The following is a 19,280-nucleotide window of genomic DNA, read 5'->3' as shown; positions in this document are numbered from 1 at the left end:
CTTTCACTCCCGCGAAACGGCCTCCTCAGACCACGCCCTCTCCATCGGTCCCACAACAAGTCCTGACATGCTCATCACTCTCCCGCCACCGGAGCTCAAACACTGGGCTTCCTTCTTCCTCACACTATTTCGGTGTGTTTACACCTCTCCCTGAAATGCTACTACACTTTGAGTGTGGCTAGTCAGTTTGCTACACACATTTCTTCAGCTTTTGCAGCTTTTTTGAGCTTCAGTACTGTAGAGCTGTCCTTGGCTTCACCCAATTCCCTTCGCATCCAGCTTCTTTGACCTCATTAACAGCCAGGCTCATGTTTACACTGCGGTGAAAGACACACTCGGCTCAGACTAACTCTGAAACAGTAATCTCAGTTTCTGGATGACTGAAATGTCTGAAATGCTTCACTGAGAGAGGCAGAAGAGCCTGCAAGAGTCAGTTTTCACATGGTGTATATCATATATATCTCATATCTATATATATAAATATAACATTGACTGTTATTGCCATTAAATACTGTGTTTAAGTGAGTACGGCTGGTTAAATGTATTTAATATGTCTATATAATTATACATATATATATTATATCAATATAAATATGTTCATATGTATAATTATACAGACATATAAAATAAATTTAACCAGCCGTACTCACTTAAACAGTATTTAAAGGCAATAACAGTCAATGGCGACACTAAACTGGCTTCTGCACCCAAACAGTGCTACTGCACAGCCTGTGGTTTGATCCCCACTGTCTGTCTGTGCAGATATAGTGCAGATGTCTGAGTGTGGCAGTAACAGTGACCTGTCTTAGTGGACTATATAGGGAATAGGGAGTCATTAGAAATTGAGACAGACTCAACGACTCAATGATTAGCTGGACTACCTGGAATGGGTGGGACCTGCTCACCTGGTTTGAAGGGGTATATTTATTCGGTGAAATCCCATCAGTGTAATTGGGACCCATTTTTAATTTGGCTTTGCTTTCGCTCCAGATTACGATACACTGATATACTGCTTAAGACTTAAAAAGTACATTATTGTTTATTTCAACAATGACGTGCAATTATTAGCATTTGCATTAATTAAAATGCTAATCGAGACAGTGGAAATCCCCCATTTCTGCTCCTTTGACCTTTCAGTCTGTGTGTGTGTGTGTGTGTGTGTGTGTTTCAGCGCAGGGAGTTAGGGGGGCTGGGGGGTTCTGTGTTGCATTTAAATCGAATCGGTCGGAAACAGCAGCTGCTCTGTAGACCCCTCGTGGGATGAAGGAAGCTCTGCTGCGGGGGAATCCCCAAACAGGTACATGTCCGGACCAGCAACCTCACATGCACTGAGCAGGCCTGCATGGATGAGAATGCACTGACACCCTCTCCTACGATTAATGCAGTGATGTGAGTTAATACAACTAGACAAATAGTATTCCCATTTGAAATAATTTAAATTGTTCTGTTAAATATTAAATGCTTGGTTTTGTGCATATAAATAAAGTGCAATAAACGAACCCAAAATATTATGAAAGCAACAAAAAGTGCAAACATAGAACAGCTGTTAGGACATGCTGCAGGTGCACTAAGTCATATACATACCTTTGAACCGCTCTGTTCACAAATATGCATGCTGTTGAGTATTAAAGTAATCAAACATTTAAGTATGATATTGTCTTTACATATTAAAGCACAATTTCTATTCCTCGCCTAATTTAAAGCAGTGTTTTGCAAAAATGTATATTTTCTGCTCTTGGCCTCCCTCTACAGTTGTGGACATAATTCACTTTTACACCACTGTCGTAAATACAAATATCGTTTTGATGAAATAGACAGCTATACACATATTTTTAGTTTACTTTAGTTTTAATAGAAACCCAACTCAACTCCTGTAATCCTGATTTATATTGCACTTTTCTAAGGCACAGCTACACAACAAGTGATTTACAACAAAATAATACTACTACTAATAGTAATAAAAATGTGGCAGTGGTGCCTCATCGGTTAGAGCTCCATCAGCTATTGATGACAGGGTTGTGGGTTCGATACACGGGCTCGGCAAGCTACCACTGTTGGGCCCTTGAGCAAGGCCTTTCACCCTCTCTGCCTCCCCATGCACTGGAGTTGATTGCCCACCACTCTGTGTGTGTGTGTGTGTGCTCACTGCCTCTAACACCTTAGTGTGTGTGTGTGTGTTCAGTACCACAGATAGGTCAAATGCGAAGGACACATTTCGCTGTACATAGTGCAGTGACAAATATGTGCACCTTTACCTTTAATACAAAAATAATAAAATCAAAAGAAATAAGACATATACAAACACAGTTACTTTACCTATGTATTACCATCACAACTCAAAAGCTACAGAATACAGATAAGTCTTTAAGTGAAGCTGTAGACTCAGAAGCCCTGATATTGAGAGGAAGACGGTAGTAGTGTCCATAGTTTAGGAGCGCACACACACCTCTAAACATATACCAGTAGAGAAATGTATTTTTTGGCACTGCTTGATCTTTCAACCTCTCAAACCTTCAGAAAACAATATATCAGGATAAATATAATTGTGAAAATGTCTTTAAAGTATTGCAATGTAATATTTTTACTGTATTGCCTGGCTCTACGGTGATGCCCTTATACAGATATAATCTGACCCTTGTGACGCAAAGATAAGGAGGCCAGTGCTGAGTAGAAGGCTTACTACAGTCAAGCAAAATTTCATTTTTGACTTTATTGAACCTGGCTGTTGTTTCTTACATTGTTTCAGCATATCACGATGAATGGACCAATAGAAATGGTCCAAAAATACTTGGAATAAACTTTTTTTTACATTGACGTTCATTGAAAGTTGAGAAGCTGTAAAGCTGCCATTGTGGAGATACGTGCTGTCTGTGAATGACAGCACACAAGTGATGGTCTAAGTGTGTTAGCATTTGACCACCTGAGCTGAATTGTATTTAATATTGTTTCAGTATGAGTCACTTAGGCTGTGCACTTGTTGGACAACACCTCACACCAAAATCCAGATCAAATATCTGATCGCATTACTGGAATTACTTTCAGTTATGTATCAGTTAAAGACTTCTTTTGGAGAGGACAAAGAATGGGTAGCCTGGCATTTAGTTGTCAGCTTGATGGTGTGTGTGTGTATGTGTGTGTGTGGAGGAGACGGCTGGCTTCGTAACCAAAACAGAAGTTCTGTGTACTTCTCAGAGTGGGGCTCAAGTTTAGTCTGAAACAATGACATCATCCACTATCTTATACCCCCCCCCCCCCCCCCCTCCACAAACCTTGTATCTGGTAAAGTAGAAGTCCATCTCCAGCCCTATACCCCTCCTTCGCTCCACTTTCACAAATTAGTTTTCATTGCTGCCACTGTAATTGCCTGTCAGAGGTGGCTGAAGTGGCGCAGGGCAGCAGCTGCCTGTTCTCATAATGTAATGGGGTGGTGGTGAGAGACAGAGCTGAGAAAAGGATTTGCGGGCAAACACATACAGCTCCAGCACACCACTTACCTCTGGACATGAGGTCACATTTACAACTGTAATAGTAATAAAAGTTAGAATAATAACTAATAAACATTATTTAAACAACAACTTTCTCTAATCAAATGCAGCTTAACATTCTCTACAATTAAAACACAGTTAAAGCAACAGTTCTGCTAAATAAATGCATACAAATTATTCAACTTCAGACTTGTTTGGTGATGCACATAAGCTGGTTTATCTGAGAACGACACCATAGTGGAGTCTACACCATGTTGATTAAAGCAACATTATGTAGCATTTTTACCTTAAAATAACAGCTTCAAAATCATGTTTTATGTTCCACTGACCTGTAATAGAAAAAAACAGTGTTGCTGCCCTTGCTCCTCTAGGCTCGGCATTCTGCTAACTGCACTATGTAACTTTGGAGAAGCTGGCAGGATAACGCTCACGAGAACTGCATAATGCTGCATATTTGTGTCATTGTTGTGTATAGTCCAAAGATCTCTCAGCTTATCCAGAACTGCATGTAAGTGTGTCCTTCTTAGAAAGTGACTCAAAGTACTAATTCCACTTTTCAACTGTAGGGGAAACCCAGGAGCAAGAAATATCCATTTTTGCATAATGCTGCTTTAATGCTAAAAAATTAACACATTTCCAAATGTCTGCATAGATGTTAAAAGACAAAAATAATTCAGAGTATTTTGGTGTGAAATTCAGAGTATTTTGGGGAACCGTCCACTGCTTATTAGCTACATTAGCCTACATGTCGCTCCAGAGAGTAACTAAAGCAAAACTCACACACCAACTATGTCTTGGCTGATTAACTCCACTTAGAAACTGTCCATGTGTTTCTTTACACAGACTGCGCTATATTTGTTCCTGAGACAGCACATCAACTGTTGCTTTGGAATGACGTAGGAACCATTTGACCATGGCGGATTTCATTATCCACCAGTTATTTGCAAGTTAAATAACACAAACGGTGTACGAGGATTCTCTCTTTGCTCAGGTGTATGTTCTTCTTTCTTAGACAACATCTCTTTCCACAAACAGAATTGAAAGGAAGGGAGAGTGGCTGGTTTCGGTCACATTCAATGTCAATCTCAGTTTCAGTTGCACGTGTTTACATTGACCACAAACCCAAAACATTACACATGACATCATGGTATACAACATGACATTTTTCCATGGTAACCTCATTAGGCTGTTATCTGTCTGGCTGTTTCGTAGGAAATACATACCTCTCTGACAACACCCATAAAAACAGATCCCCTTGTCTTTTTCAGTGGCCTTAATTTTTCATGAAAAAGGAAAGGTTCGAGATTTATGTTTATACACCAGTTATTTCTTCGACAGACTGTACGGACGTGAACCATCTAAAGAATTTGAATTTGACTCTATTTTCATAGACTCTACTCCCGTCATTGAAAAAATTACTCTCTATTTATGGAAGTTGGTTCTAGAAAGCTCTGAGATTCTAGATTCTGTTCCTTGTGAAAAGAAGGCTCATGATTCTGCATTATGTGTCTCGAGTTAATATTCCCTATGAAAGCAATAAACGTCCCGCATTGGTGATTTTTGAAGGAGAGTTCTTTGGATTCAGTGCATTTAGCAGAGCTAGAAATTGCCATACACACTTTAGAAAATATGTTTTCACAAAAGTGCCACCCTTTGGTCAACCTGTGTGAGGCTTGCAACTCATGATGCTCATCAGATTCCACTAAAAGGCAAACCTGGTGTCTGTGGGGATGTTTTAATATCTAAATTCACAACTGTGTTTCTGCATAACTCTGACTTGTAATGTGATCAGATCTTCATCTAATCCCTGATTACATAAAACTAGATTAGGAGAGCCCAATTAATTATTTGATATTATCAAACATTAAATACCTTGAACTGCAGTAACTTCTTTCACAGCATTTTTGTTGGGTTAAGGGCTGGACCTTGACTTGGCTATTCCAAAAAGTTGTCTTAATTGGTTTCTTTTTAGCTAGTGCAGAAATTAGATCGGATCTGATTACATTTCAGGGTGAATGTATGCAGAAATCCAAATAATTACAAGTAAATTACTAGGAAAAACAAGTAAAGAGTTTACACTGCACCATCTAGAATGTCTAGAAATAATGCCTGAATTTAAAGACACATGAAATATTAGCAAACAGATGTGAAAGTAGCATGTGATATAGTGGGCTTTAGGGAACTCCACTGACAACCTATATTCAAAAGCACTTTTGATTTGCTTTCAGGCCCCTCACATCACTTTTTCTGATGCTCCTTTATCACATGGTCCTGGGTTATGGTCATACAAGGTTGAGTCAAAACTACATTTGATAACATAAACTATGTTTTTATAAATTTACTTGTGTAAGTTTATTTTAGCAGTATAAGTCAATATTAGCAAGCAACCCTGGACCCAAAGCAGCAAAGCAGCCCCAACCATGGTACCGCCACCCTCATGCTTAACAGCTGGCTTGAGGTTCCTATGTGGGAATGCAGTTTTGGTGTCCTGTTAAACTCACACCTGATTGATATTTTCTTAATTCAACTACCCCTTTACCCTAATGTGGACCTCATTGGAATAATGCTCATATATTATCCCCCAACCAGCCGTCAGTGCCTTAGTTAGCTGGACCATTGGAGCTAGACCAGCTCTAGACTTAGGATCAAATCATTGATTCTCAGTCATAGTGGCAGTGCCTTAGTTCATTGGACCACTCAGAGCTGAGCTAGTGGTCCAGCGCCTTAGTCCATTCTGAGCTGACCTAGTGGCGCTGCCATTATGACCCAAGGATCACTGGTTTGAATCCCTGGTCATGCTGCCTGCCATCAGCAGCCTGAGATAGCAATAAGCTAAACAGCACTTTGACCTGACCCTTTTGACCTGAAGCCAATAAACTTTAATAAAAGGCCTAAATGCATACACTAAATTGTCATGTGCCACATTATTACTCAGTTAAAGCATTGATTCCAATCTACATACTTGGTCAGTTATAGTTGCATAATGATAATGCATATTTTAACACAGGCCAGTGCCAGTGTTCTTTTTAAAGGTTTCCTTTTCTTTCCATGTTAAAGAATACTGGGAATGTACCGTTACTCAATAATCAATAGTAACGACTGTGTGGTAGCGTTTGCACAGATGGCTTCATAGTATTAGTAGTAGCACCTAGAAAGCACTAAATAAAGAGAGGCTGCAAGGTGTCTATGAATTCCCATACACTATTCTACTTGCAACTCACAGATTTCAGACCTTCAGTCATCTCCTTAATGACGTCAACCAGTTCTCTAATGCTTCTCTGGGCACTTAAAGCTCACATCCATATAAGCAGCAGATAAGCAGCTTGCCTCAGCGTTGGTTACTCATGCATATGTTACAGAGGCTTTAGGCTAGAGATGCACAGGCATTACGTCATTGTCAGCATTAGGGATCAGCTCAGACATGCTGGTGGACTGAGCAGGGCTGTGGAAGAGGAGGGGCGGCGCTGACGGGGGTCGATGGATCTGACAGACCGTTGTCAGCTCCAGCTGTTGCCTTTGTGACCTACTGTGACCCCCACAGATTGGCTAACAATGGCTTGTTTTCATGGCAGCATCTTTGGCACAATGCGGAGGAATGTCATGCTTATGTATGTGGGGTTTCCCATGCCAGCAGGCCTTCCAGTTGACTAAGCAAGGTTTAGCTTAAAAAGCTAAATATGAAAATGCTAAACATGCTCAGGTAACATGGTTTAAGCTCCTGCTCATCAATGTTGCATTACGTTATGTGTCAGCAGGTTTGTAGACAAAAAAATCAAAAGAAGAAATGTGGAGTTTGTCTCTCTTTATGCAGTAAGAGCCTCCACTCTTCTGGAAAGACTGTCTAACAGATGTTGTAACATAGTTGAGATGTGATTGCATTCAGTTACAAGAGCTCTAGTGAGGTCAGGTACTGATGTTGGATGATTTGTTCTGGATCACAAACGTTACTCCAACTCAACCCCCAGGTATTGCATGGAGCTCCATCACTGCAGAAATTGCCCTTCCTGCTCACTGGGGGGCTTTATACACCCACAGCCCGCCCTACAGATTCTAACTGAAAAGAGTGTCTGGAATAATTAATGGCCAAATGTTTCTGGACACCCAATCTAACGCTCTTGTTGTTAATGCAATCAAATCCTCACAGATACAGTAACTCTTACAAAAGCAGGATAAACATTTTTTCCTTTTTTTTTAATTCCCTTGATTTTTAGAAGAAACACTGAATTCACACCAAGCCAACAATCTCATGGCTGTCAGTACACTGTATTTGAACAAGATCATAGTAAACTCCAAAGGTTAACAATTCGTACAGTTTCTTTCTGCCTTCAGTTGAGGCTTGCTGCCTAATAAAAGCTCTTGCATAAATGCTGACCCAATGCAAGCAGTGCAGAGTGTTTTGATCACTCAGAGTTCACCTGCTCTGCACATTTAATCTCAGGTTTACCTTCCAAAGTTAATTAAGTAGCACACAATGTATCTTGTGGTCCGCCTGACAACTGATAGCAGACTCAAGTGAGGTCGGCCGAGTTAACGCAAGCGGCTAAGCACGCAAGAGCCATGAGTGTTTTGTTTACTAAACTGAAAAATGACCCAGAGCAAAATGGCCTGTCAAAGTATGACCTGTCACAAGGAATGACCAAGCGGGCTGCTTTCTTAATGTACCCATGGAGGTTGTAGATATAAAATACTTGCAAATTATACACTGCAAATGAAACCAAAAGTGGCTCCTGTGTGGTATCACTCATAGAACTATTTAAAGTACTTATTTATTAATTAATTGATTGTCAAACTATCTCTCACAATTTAGTACTGCTTAATAACTCACCCATACATAGCCCCCCCAGCACTAGCAGCACTAGCAGCACTAGCAATGCTCCCAACACTAGGAGAGTAAGGACTTAACACATCTCTAATGTGAACCCAGCAACGGCCTCCATGCAGCATTGCTGGGCAGCCGAAGCACTCAGAGGAAAGCACCAGATCCCTAACTCTGCTGCACCAGCTAACAGACATTGCTTAAGAGTGATGAGTGGAGAGAGCACCATCTACCCACCCAAAAAGGACAGCTCATTGTGAAGCCCTCGGCCCATAGCGGCAATGCACTGGACCCCTGAGGCACTTAGAGCCCCTAAGGTTGCTTACTTTAAAACAACCAAATCATTAATTTGTTAATTTACTGGGTTTCCCACCTCAGTTACAGTTTGACAGTGTGTAAAAGTGCCAGACAATGAAAAGGCTATTAATGAGTTCTAAATCTTAATATTGATGACTATTAATGGAATTAAGAAAGTCTCCAAAAAGCTTACCCTTACCCCTTAACCCTATCATTCAGATTTCTCTATTCTCTTCTATAATCTCTTCCACCTTCTCATAATCCAAATGACTCACTGTCTCTTGTGACTTGGGGAAGAAAAGCAATGCTTTAGCTCTCCTGGGCTCTCTTGTTGCTAATTGTTGGACTGTCACAACAATTAGGTCACCGCCGAGTGCGTGTTTACAAAACCCAGCAGGACGTCTGCGCCAGGGCTTGAACCTGATACCCCCTGACTCACCAGTGGTCAAAATATTGGGCAGTGGGGGCCGGCGCAGTGTCTTATCTCCTTCACTACCGTGTTTGTGTTTGGGGTATACAAAGCAATGCCATCCCCCTGACATCACCCTGCTTCAAGAGGTGATGCAGCACCTGGATCAGGTTGCTTGCCCTTATCAAATGCTACAGCAGATCTTAGGACAGCCTGGATGCACCATGTTGCCAGTCGTGTGTTCAGCTGCTGTGGAGCACCTGCAAAATAAGCTCTGAAACGCTGGGTCAGACCTTCTCATCTGAAACGAGAGCATTGAGCCAACAGATTGAGCCATTTTCACTAACCAGATGTAATGCCACACTAGGACTGAGGTCTTCCCTAATGGTCAAACACTGCATTCAGGTGTTTAATAGTCATCTAATGGTAATCCTTATGCAAACAACCAAACCTTTTACAAATAACACATTCAACTGCCTACATCACCATTCAAGCACTACTTGCAACTAGAGTGAGCTATGAACGCTGCATCCTCCATGACTATTCTCCTTCTAGCCTGATGAGCATTACCACTAGTGAAGGGTTGTTTTCCTCCCCTCTGCCCGGAAACAACCTGGGCGCCTGTGCGACGCGATTGGTCGCAGACTCTACAGTGGCTGTAGCGTGTTTCCCACCGGTATGTAGCCAAGCCCCGCCTCCAGCGCTCTGATTGGCTGGGAGGGTCCCGCATGTTATGCCATGACTGACTGAGCATCCACTGAGCACATCTTCTTCATTTGCAGATCATTAACGCCTGGGTTGTTTGGAAACTGCAACTAATGATAGAAGTACAATATTAGTATAATATTCCGATTAATAATAATAATAATAATAATAATAATAGTATAATAAAAATTGCAGCATATGTAAAATAAATAAATAAAATAAATTAATTAAAAAACCTTCTTCTCTAAAAAAACATAATTCGCCACCAGAGGGCGAGAGACGCGTGACGAGAATGCTGCTACGTTGCTGCCCTCTGCCGGTCAAACAGGGAACTCGGCGATTTCACATTGCATTAACGTTTTCAATATCAGTCAGAGGAGTCCTGTTGTACTGCACCTTTTCTAACACATTTGAGCGCTTAAAATATGTGATCATTCACATCAGTGTTTTTCTGGGTATTAACTATTAAAAGCAATTGATCAGCAAGCTACCAAACTCCATGTGAGATTACAATCGAGGTTTCAGCAGATGAAACAAAATTATTAGCACGGGGGTACTAGAGGACCAGGAGTGGGAAATTAGCCTACTGTTACTTCTACTACTGCCATCTAAGACAGTGGTCTCCTAAGGGGCAAAAGTAAATGTCACATTTGTCAGAGCAACTGGACTTAGAAATCAACTCAAGTTTATCAGTCGAGTCAGCTGTGATTGTTGTTTTGCTGTTGTCCTTTTTACCTTTCAAACAACTTCCCCTTTTCAGTTTTGTTTGAGTTGTTGCTGAAGTGTTTATCTGAGGTTTCAACATTTGTGGCTTTCACACATCTACAGACTTTATGTCCCTAAGGGTCAAGTCTCCAACAGAATTGCCCTGCTGAGGCAGTATTAGTTTTTAATCCCTTCATGACTGAATCCAAAGGGGGTATTTTACAAAGGAGGATTTTGCCATTAGCCAGAAAACATAAGTACAAAAATGAGGATAGCTCAGCAGGAATGCCATTTCTACTGGACTGTCCTCTGTCCTTAAGTTATCTAGCTAAAGTGAACCCCCCCAGACCCCCTACAATCTCTTTTGTTCTGCCTTCTATTAAAATTAAAGGTACTGTACAATATATATTTTACTATTGTACCTTGTAGTTTATAACATAGTATAAAACTGTACATGTACATAAATAAATACTTTATATAGCTTTACCCTCATACACAATGGTCATACTGTATATTAGCTGGTAGGTCAGCCTGAGAATAACCTGAGAATTACTCTTAAGAAACAACTAGAGACAATATATTAAAGTATTTAATAGTACATTACATAGTAATGTGCAGTCATACCAGAGTATCCTCAGGAATTTCTAAAGTTCAAGATATTATTAATATACAGCAAATAACAAGCTCGATGACTTTACCCCTTCTAGAAGCGGAATTGAACCAAATACAGTAAACAATCAGATCAGTAATCAGATCACTAATCTATTCCTCTTCAGCCTCTTCATCTGGGCAACAATAATACTCAACAAAACAAATCTGTCCATCATCGTTGCGCACAAGGTACTGTAAGGAGAGGAAGCCTCGACTGTCTGTTCTCACAGACACCTTACAGGACAGCGCCAAGGCCTTGGTGGAGGGCTTTAATAGGGACATTTTGTACCTGTGAGAAACAGCAGAGCACAAAATACACATCATGTTATCAAGTAACTACATTTAATGTTGTCTAATCTTGATTGGGCCACTCAGTTACATTACATTCATAGAACCTTGAAAGAACTGTTTAAAAACAGTGGGGTCCAAGATATCCCTAAATAAATAATCTACGTCAGTTATTTGCTTTCTACAATTACATTTAGTACACTGATGGCCAAAGTACAGTAAATCTATACCTCCTCAGTCAGCTATCGTAAATGTCTTTCCAAGATTTAGTCTTCTTACCTGTTGGTCTGTGTCTTTGTACACTGGAACAGCTCCATCATTTCTGAGTCCTTGGGATAGTCATAATGGGCATTTCCAGAATTTCCAAATGTAGACAATCTGGACAAAATGGGAAATTAATTTTGTAAATTTTATTATTTTGAACAAAACATACAGTTAAATACATAGTAGAGAGTTTAATTGTATTACTTAAAATCATACAAATATTTAGCACAATAATGAAAAATATTGTATTTTGTTTATATTACACGATGGCCATCATGTAAATATACTATATATACACACACTATAACTACACAAACATATTAAATTTGGGTCTTTCATTTAGTCCCATTGTCATAGGTGTATAAAATCAAGCACCAAGCCATGCAGCCTGCCTTTACACACATTAGTGAAAGAAAGGGCCGTTCTAAAAAAGCTCACTGAATTACAGCGTGGTGCTGTAGTAGGAACAAGTCAACAAGTCAGTGAAGTTCCCTTCCAGACAGTCCACGTTCTGTGGCATGGATTTTCAGGCCTTGCATCATCAAGCTCAATGGCAAGTGTCAGACAGTGTAAAATACACCATCACTTGACTCTGGAGTCTATCTGGCTGATGGAGGAGTCTGGGTTTGTTAAATGCCAAGAGAGCGTTACCTACCTGACTGCACTGTAAAGTCTGGTGTAGGAGGGATAATGCTTTGGGCAATAATTTGGGGAAGGCCCTTTTCTGTTCCAGCATGACTATAAGAAAGGTCCATAAAGGCATGGTTGGGCGAGTTTGGTGTAGAACCTGACCGGCCCGTATAGAGCCCTAACCTTAACCCATCAAACATCTTTAGGATGAACTTAAAACAGTCAGGCCCTCTTGTCCAACATTAGCATCTGACCCCACAAATGCTCTCCTGGAAGAATGGACAAAAAATTGGAAGGTTTCTGAGGTTTGTGTACCTGAAATAGGGCTGACTCGGTGACATTGTTAACTGCAGGATCTCGCTGGTCATGTCCAGTTCTGAGAAGGCCTCTTTCAGGCTGTCCGACTGGAGTATCACCTTGTTGGTGACATCAGTGCTGCAGAAGTCAAAGTCTAGGGGTTCTTCTGGTTCTTGGGTGTTAATCTTGCAAACAGTAACTACTCCTCCCTCCTCGAGGAACAGGGTCAGCGGGTAGCCATAACCATTGTAGCACATTTTTAGGGCAGTGCTCACTCCTTAACAGTGAAAGAAGAGAGGTTGAAAAATCCATCAAGATACAGACATAAAATGATTTTTATGACCCTTGTCCCTTGTGATTGTGCTGTAACTATTAACTACACACCACAACCACTGAGGTTGCTTTATTATGGCTCATCATTACTTTCTGTAGATACATGCCTGGCACTGTACTTCCCCCAAAGATGGTGAGACAATCCAAAAGCACAGTTAGGTTAACCTGAAACCCAACTACATCCTCTTTGAGCGTGAATTCTTGAAATATGTCTGTCTGCAATATCAGAAAAAGACACAAACAGAGTACTGTGATAGCATATTCAAAGTCAAAAGTATTTAAAACAACAATTTTCGTTTTTGTTATCACTTATCAGTATTTGACCACCAACCTGAATGAATGCATTCGCTTGAAGACATTTGGAATCTTCTACAGTTACTTTTAACCCATTCTGCGTAGCATTAAAAATGGCATGGTCTTTGAAGGATATCGCTTTCAGGATGTTGGAAAGGTTCCTCACATTATCCAAACTAGCTACCAGGATATACTCATCATTCTCTGACTGGGACTGAGTTGACAAAGGCATCCTTCTGGCTGAAGCGAACACCTGCAATGACATTATTTAAGAAAGTCAAACCTGACCTCTGCAGTCCAGGGTGCAGATCACTGTACACTGTATATTCTACCACATCACCACATAAAGCCATCCCCTGGGTGAATTAAGAAAGTTATTCTGGGGGAACCTGAGGTGCTGCTTTTTACTGCAGGCCTAGACTTTAATGCTTCGGTTACATGTAAATAATCCTCACTCACTATACTCGCCCATGATTCACAATAAATTCTAACCCTTTTGTAACCTTTGTAATCTCTAGTCTAGAAAGGCATGTCTGTTGGAATAATGTAAATAGGCCTGAGAAGTGCATTTTGAGGTTAGGGCTGTATGAAATTAACAAACGTCTGTACGAGTATGAGATGATATTTTAAAGTTAATAAGGCCAGGTTATTACTCCATACTAAAAGACCATTTGTCAAAATGATATAGCTTGTTTTGCCATGTTTTTCTGCACATTGTCTATTTTTAATTACTTTAAAGAAAATTATAAACGTTAACCATGAACAACAACAACAACAAACACCAAAGGAAAACTACTTGTTATTGTATTATAATGAGCTATTTCACCCAGTAAATCTCACACACCAGCTAGCTAGCTAACTGTCTAGACAGGGTAATAGGGTAAAGTGCACAAGACAGAAGTAAAGCAATTAAAAACGTTAGATATCTAGCATAGCTAGCTATTTGAAACAGGAATACTACGGTTGTATTAGTACTATAATCATAGATATGTTTATTATACAAAAAACGACATCACTAAAGGCGATATTATGGAGAGTCAATATCACAGACAGCTATATCGCACTACCCCACTTTTTTTTTTCTGTCAAACTTTCACAAGGTAAACCATTATCCCCACCTTCCCAAAACCACAGAAAAATAATTCATTTATTTATATGAATTTAATTGCTTTTGTTGATTTAATCTGAAACCTTTTAATCGTAGGAAGCAAAACAATCAAAGTAACGGATGCTTTAACCCATTAATTAGCACTAGCGCTAGCGAGCGAGCGAGCTACTAGCCATTTGTTTACAATTAGCGCTAAACATTGACCCTGGACTGATCTCAGGTCTGTTTAATTACTCTGACATGTTTGATCTCAGTTTGAGAAGTGGTCTAGAGGCTGAAAAATAATCACGACTAACATTATCTATATAGCTAGCACTACAATTCTGAAAAACCCTATACACCCATATAACAACACGCTTAACGCAGGCTACTTACTCTAATCTGAAAACATAAACTGGCTACATAAATAATAAGACTACTGTAGGTGACTGTAGGTGACTGAAGGTGACTGTAGGTGACTGTAGGCGACTGAAGGCTTCCTCAGTGCTGTTAGCGTGTTTGTGGCGCTCGTGGCTTCGCTCGTGTTCTTCGTCTCTCCTTCTGCCCAGCAGCTCGAGTCCCCCTACAGTATCGGAGGCGCAGGAAAACCTCAGGGTTTTCATAATACGAGTCCTTAAACCTTTATGGGATTTTCAATGGAGCCGCTTCCACCATTTCGCTGATTCACAAGCAACACCTTATATAAATCTGAAGATTTGAAGAATTTTGAAGATTTGTAGAAGATTTGGTATGTCGGGGGAAATATAAAACGTGGAGCTTTTTTTCATATTTTAATATTAAAATATTAAAATGAAATAAAATTGTGCGAAAGTCATTTAATTTAGTTGAGGCTTTTTATAATTAATTTAAAAAAAATTAAAAAGTCGTTAAGTAGCTAGCGCTGTGTAGTTTGACCACCCCCGGTTTAACGAAGTGCGGTGATCCTCCCGTCGCCGTGGCAGCGGCGGAGACTCTTCGGGATGGAGGCGGAGTCTCATCATCTGGAGAGTCTTTCTGCCACATAACCGAGAGAACAGCGAGCGGAGACAAAAGGCAGCGTTATCAGTAAGACAGCCATGTCCTCATTACTTTGACCTTACAAGTACCTTTTTATTCGTTATTTATTGAAGAAAAAAGCGGTTTATTGAGTCAGGAAGTGTGTTTGTGTCATCGGTTGGCTCATTAGCTCGTTGCTAACAGCGCTAGCCTGATTGTTATTATTATTAGCTCGAGTTGTTTTGTTGTGAGCGAACCGCAGTAAAAGTAGCTAACATTACAGTAGACTTAGCTACCAGAAGGTGAACACAGCAGACTAGGTCGATTTCCTGCTGTGGTCTTAGATACAGTGCTCTGCTGTATTTATGTCCAACAAACGCCAGGAGATCAGGGTAACACTAGTTGATCAGCAGCCATATGTGACCAACTGCCCACATGTCGTCTGTCCCAGTCAGTCTTGCTGGTCTGATCAACAGATCGACATTTTCTGTGTCATATTTCCACGTATGTCTGCACTTTTGGTTAGCTAGCTAAGTTCCCTCGGCAGTGTAACGTTATAACCGAGACATTGGGCGGTTGTTGACTCGGGCTGACCCGTTTTGACAGGTCCAGTCGGTCTGTAATCACCTTCTGCTTCTTGTTCCTCAGCAGATAAACCGATTCAGTGACTGACTGGCCTCAGGTCATGGCGAAAGATCCACTGTCTGAAGCTGGGCTTCACTTCGATGAACTCAATAAGCTACGAATACTTGAACCTGATGTTGGCCAGAAAACCACAGAGCTCAAAGAGGAATGTAAAGAGTTTGTGGACAGTAAGTATGATTGTGAACTTTTACCTGGTTCAGTTTCAGTATGTCTGTCTTTGATGTCCAGCACATCAAACATGTTAAAAAGTTTCATCACTTTAATTTAATGTACATGATATATTCTCTGTATGTCTCAGGTCATTATCCTACTGAATAAGCACCCTCTTCTGCAATGGGCAGGGGTGCAAAAATAATTCTCTAAGTAAAGGCGTATGGTTTATTGCACATGTTGAGTATTTTTCATTCATTAATGTTGGACATGTTGTACTTGGTAATTAACATTTCTGACTGTGATCTACCCATCAGCAGTTCCCAGCTTTGATCAAACTACTTTTCCATTTTTTTGCAAAACAGAAATTGGCCAGTTTCAGAAGATAGTGGGTGGACTTATTGAAATGGTGGATGATTTGGCCAAGGAAGCGGAAAAAGAAAAAATGAAGGTATGTGTTGGTCGCCAAGACAACAGTTTAAAAATAACTCCTACACAGGGGCAGTGGTGGCTCAGCGGTTAGAGCGTCGGGATATTGATAACAGGGTTGTGGGTTCGATTCCCGGGCTTGGCAAAGCTGCCACTGTTGGGCCCTTGAGCAAGGCCCTTTACCATCTCTGCTCCCCGGGCACTGGAGTTGGCTGTGTGTGTGTGTACTCACTGCCCCTAACACGTGTGTGTGTGTGTGTGTGTGTGTGTGTGTGTGTGTGTGTGTGTTCACTACCAGATGGGTTAAATGCGGAGGACACATTTGAAGGTAAAGTACGTGCACCTTTACCTTAGATAAATGATTTTGACAGAAATTGTTTTACAGGCCATAGGTGCTAGAAATCTGCTGAAATCAGTTGCGAAACAGCGAGAGGCCCAGCAGCAGCAACTCCAGGCTCTGATAGCAGAGAAGAAGATGCAGCTGGAAAGGTAGACTTCCATTCGTACACTTTTTTTTGTATTTTATTCAGGTGCACTCGCATTTGTGCTCTTCTTCCTCAAAAGTATTCATGCCTTTTCTTTGGCAGGTATCGGATTGAATATGAAGCTCTCTCCAAAGTTGAGGCGGAGCAGAATGAATTCATTGACCAGTTTATACTGCAGAAATGACCGTCGTCTTCCTCCTCTTCTTCATTCTGTCAAGTGGACAGAAAATATGATGCTGTGCATCTGACTCACAATGACTTCCTAATAAGAATTGGGATTGAAATAGGTCATTTAATTCACTACATGAAATTAGCAGGTGTCCTTCATACAGCCTCTACATACTATCCTCATTTAAACGAATTGAGTGCTTTATCATGACCAGTATCAATGGTTAAAAATGAACAACATATCTGTACCTCCACATATCATACATTCAGATATGCTATTTATACAGAACGGAAGATATTTATACTATTTATATAAAAGCTATTCTGTAAATCTGATTTAATACCTTTTTGCTACCAGGAAAAAAACAATACGGTATCTGCATGTTACTGTAAATAATTCCACAATAATATTGAGTTTTTTTTCTGTATGTTTTATTATTCCCATTTTGTTGTGTGCATTTCATTTGATTGTACATTTCCATTTTGTTAGACCCCCCTTTATTTGTTCTTGGGACCACACTAATAAGGAGGTGCATTAGAAGTTCAGGAAGGCATTAAACCAAACAGTGCATTCATTTACTATTTGTTTACAGTACATTATTCAGACCTTACAGATTAGATCAGTGGACTTTATCACTTAGCACCATGTAAAGGTGATGTGCATTTGAATAAACCTATTTTGCTTATGTACGTCTGCATCTGTTATCTATCAGCCAGCTCGATGGTTTTAAAATCATAACACGGTACACGTGAGTGACGTGGGGCAGTGGTGGCTCAGTGGTTAGAGCTCCGGGCTGTCGATAACAGGGTTGTGGGTTCGATTCCCAGGCTCGGCAAGCTGCCACTGTTGGGCCCTTGAGCAAGGCCCTTTACCCTCTCTGCTCCCCGGGCGCTGGAGTTGGCTGCCCACTGCTCTGGGTGTGTGAGTGTGTGTACACTACCAGATGGGTTAAATGCGGAGGACACATTTCGCTGTACACTGTACAGTGACAAATACGTGCACCTTTACCTTTACCTTTACATGTTAGCGGTGGTGTAGCAAACCTAGTTTGAAGTGAAGACGACCAGAAGTGATTAAATGAACAGCGAAACAGTGACCGGCTCACTGCTCCATCAGAGATCCAGAAATCCAGAGATCCAGCCACTTCTACTTTAGTTTCTTGGTTTTCTGGGTAGCTCTCCCACTTGTAGGTGGGGAGCTGTATGCTGGGCTGAAGAGCATAGTGAGCAGCAGCATGATGGGAACGAGGAGATAAGGAGCATACACAGACACAAGGGTCAGTCGTTCCTTCAACGTTTGAGGACCCGGATAAGGAGCCACTGGAAAGTTGTGGTAAAGGACGTGAGCGAGGATGGGGATCAAAGTGGTGGCCACGTGTGTGGCGTACACTATTGCTGGAGTCCGGATCCATCTGCAGTTGCCTACAAGAAACAGTTGACATTACAGACAGAGAGGAAAAACAGGGCTTGCGTAAAACCAGCGGCGATCTTAACTAGTAAAGTTGTGCTCGTTTTACTGACCTTTCAGGAACGCGTATGTTGCGATGGGAAAGAAGGGTAACTGAATAAGGGCTTCACAGAATACGAAGGATTTGAACCAGAAAGGTGGGTCCACCAGCATGGGATCTTTGAACTCGGCAGCATACCAGTGCAGGACGTCTTTCAGCTGCAGTGTAAAGCAGTGGTAAGAGACGGGGAAAGACGGGTCAACAGATGCACTCAGTTTAGCGACGTGTCGGAGAGAGAGAACTTACTGCTTGCGGATACACATGTTCGGGCAGAAGTGCTTGAAGATCAAGGAAGAGGGTGATGGGAATATGCGTCGCAAAGTAGATGAAGAATATAATTTCTAAGACGCGAAGGAACATTTTAAAAGGGAAAAAAGACTAAAACCGTGCAGAAATGACTGAACCTGCCCTAAACCGCTCCGCGCCTCCGCTCTCCGTGTGCAATGCTAAAGCTAACCGCACGGGGAAACCATGGGAACGGCGCCTAGGCAATGACCAATAGAGTGTAGGCAACTCTCTCCCTATTGGCGGGTCACCTCGGTTGATCAGGAAAAGGGGCGTGGTCTTTGAGCGTTGGTTGACGTCAATGGCGCGGAGAGCGAAACCTGCCCTTTTCCATCGAGGGCCAAGTTCAGTCA

General features: G+C 41.1%; 3 protein-coding genes across 6 annotated transcripts; 1 reads left to right on the top strand and 2 right to left on the bottom strand.

The window, feature by feature from the left end:
- Positions 1-10,984: 10,984 nt before the first annotated feature.
- Positions 10,985-14,830, bottom strand: rad1 (RAD1 homolog (S. pombe)). 2 transcript variants are annotated; one of them, XM_072691154.1, is made up of 6 exons: positions 14,658-14,830; positions 13,212-13,427; positions 12,988-13,096; positions 12,566-12,824; positions 11,636-11,734; positions 10,985-11,357 (listed from the first exon to the last, which is right to left on the bottom strand). In XM_072691154.1, exons 2-6 carry the CDS (start codon positions 13,404-13,406, stop codon positions 11,180-11,182), a joined length of 840 nt encoding a protein of 279 aa, XP_072547255.1. In that variant the 5' UTR covers positions 13,407-13,427; positions 14,658-14,830; the 3' UTR covers positions 10,985-11,179. The 2 variants fall into 2 exon arrangements, with proteins under 2 accessions (XP_072547255.1, XP_072547254.1); XM_072691153.1 differs by having other exon boundaries at positions 13,212-14,830.
- Positions 14,831-15,244: 414 nt separating this feature from the next.
- Positions 15,245-17,820, top strand: ift20 (intraflagellar transport 20 homolog (Chlamydomonas)). 3 transcript variants are annotated; one of them, XM_072692041.1, is made up of 5 exons: positions 15,245-15,326; positions 15,906-16,069; positions 16,418-16,503; positions 16,867-16,970; positions 17,069-17,820. In XM_072692041.1, the coding sequence occupies exons 2-5, from the start codon at positions 15,943-15,945 to the stop codon at positions 17,148-17,150; spliced, it is 399 nt and encodes a 132-aa protein (XP_072548142.1). In that variant the 5' UTR covers positions 15,245-15,326; positions 15,906-15,942; the 3' UTR covers positions 17,151-17,820. The 3 variants fall into 3 exon arrangements, with proteins under 3 accessions (XP_072548142.1, XP_072548144.1, XP_072548143.1); XM_072692042.1 differs by having other exon boundaries at positions 15,247-15,326; positions 15,909-16,069; XM_072692043.1 differs by lacking the exon at positions 17,069-17,820 and having other exon boundaries at positions 16,780-16,959.
- On the bottom strand, positions 17,528-19,002 carry tmem97 (transmembrane protein 97). Its single transcript, XM_072692040.1, has 3 exons — positions 18,889-19,002; positions 18,656-18,800; positions 17,528-18,556 (listed from the first exon to the last, which is right to left on the bottom strand). The coding sequence occupies exons 1-3, from the start codon at positions 19,000-19,002 to the stop codon at positions 18,282-18,284; spliced, it is 534 nt and encodes a 177-aa protein (XP_072548141.1). The 3' UTR covers positions 17,528-18,281.
- Positions 19,003-19,280: the final 278 nt, after the last annotated feature.

The sequence above is a fragment of the Salminus brasiliensis genome, chromosome 11, assembly GCF_030463535.1.
Source record: "Salminus brasiliensis chromosome 11, fSalBra1.hap2, whole genome shotgun sequence".
Classification (NCBI taxonomy): Eukaryota; Metazoa; Chordata; class Actinopteri; order Characiformes; family Bryconidae; genus Salminus; species Salminus brasiliensis.
The sequence above is the reverse complement of the archived record's forward strand: the minus strand, read 5'-3'. Positions and strand labels throughout refer to the sequence as shown.

Bases quoted from the DNA above. Each gene is read 5' to 3' on its own strand.
- rad1 (XM_072691153.1), bottom strand. From the start codon at position 13,439: ATGTCATTGCAGGTGTTCGCTTCAGCCAGAAGGATGCCTTTGTCAACT. The intron at 13,097-13,211 runs GTTGGTGGTCAA...CTGATATTGCAG, and splicing joins AAGCGAATGCATTCATTCAG to ACAGACATATTTCAAGAATT. The intron at 12,825-12,987 runs GCATGTATCTAC...TTCACTGTTAAG, and splicing joins TGGGGGAAGTACAGTGCCAG to GAGTGAGCACTGCCCTAAAA.
- ift20 (XM_072692041.1), top strand. From the start codon at position 15,943: ATGGCGAAAGATCCACTGTCTGAAGCTGGGCTTCACTTCGATGAACTC. The intron at 16,070-16,417 runs GTAAGTATGATT...TTTGCAAAACAG, and splicing joins ATGTAAAGAGTTTGTGGACA to AAATTGGCCAGTTTCAGAAG. The intron at 16,971-17,068 runs GTAGACTTCCAT...TTTCTTTGGCAG, and splicing joins AAGAAGATGCAGCTGGAAAG to GTATCGGATTGAATATGAAG.
- tmem97 (XM_072692040.1), bottom strand. From the start codon at position 19,002: ATGTTCCTTCGCGTCTTAGAAATTATATTCTTCATCTACTTTGCGACG. The intron at 18,801-18,888 runs GTAAGTTCTCTC...TTTACACTGCAG, and splicing joins AACATGTGTATCCGCAAGCA to CTGAAAGACGTCCTGCACTG. The intron at 18,557-18,655 runs GTCAGTAAAACG...TGTTTCTTGTAG, and splicing joins AACATACGCGTTCCTGAAAG to GCAACTGCAGATGGATCCGG.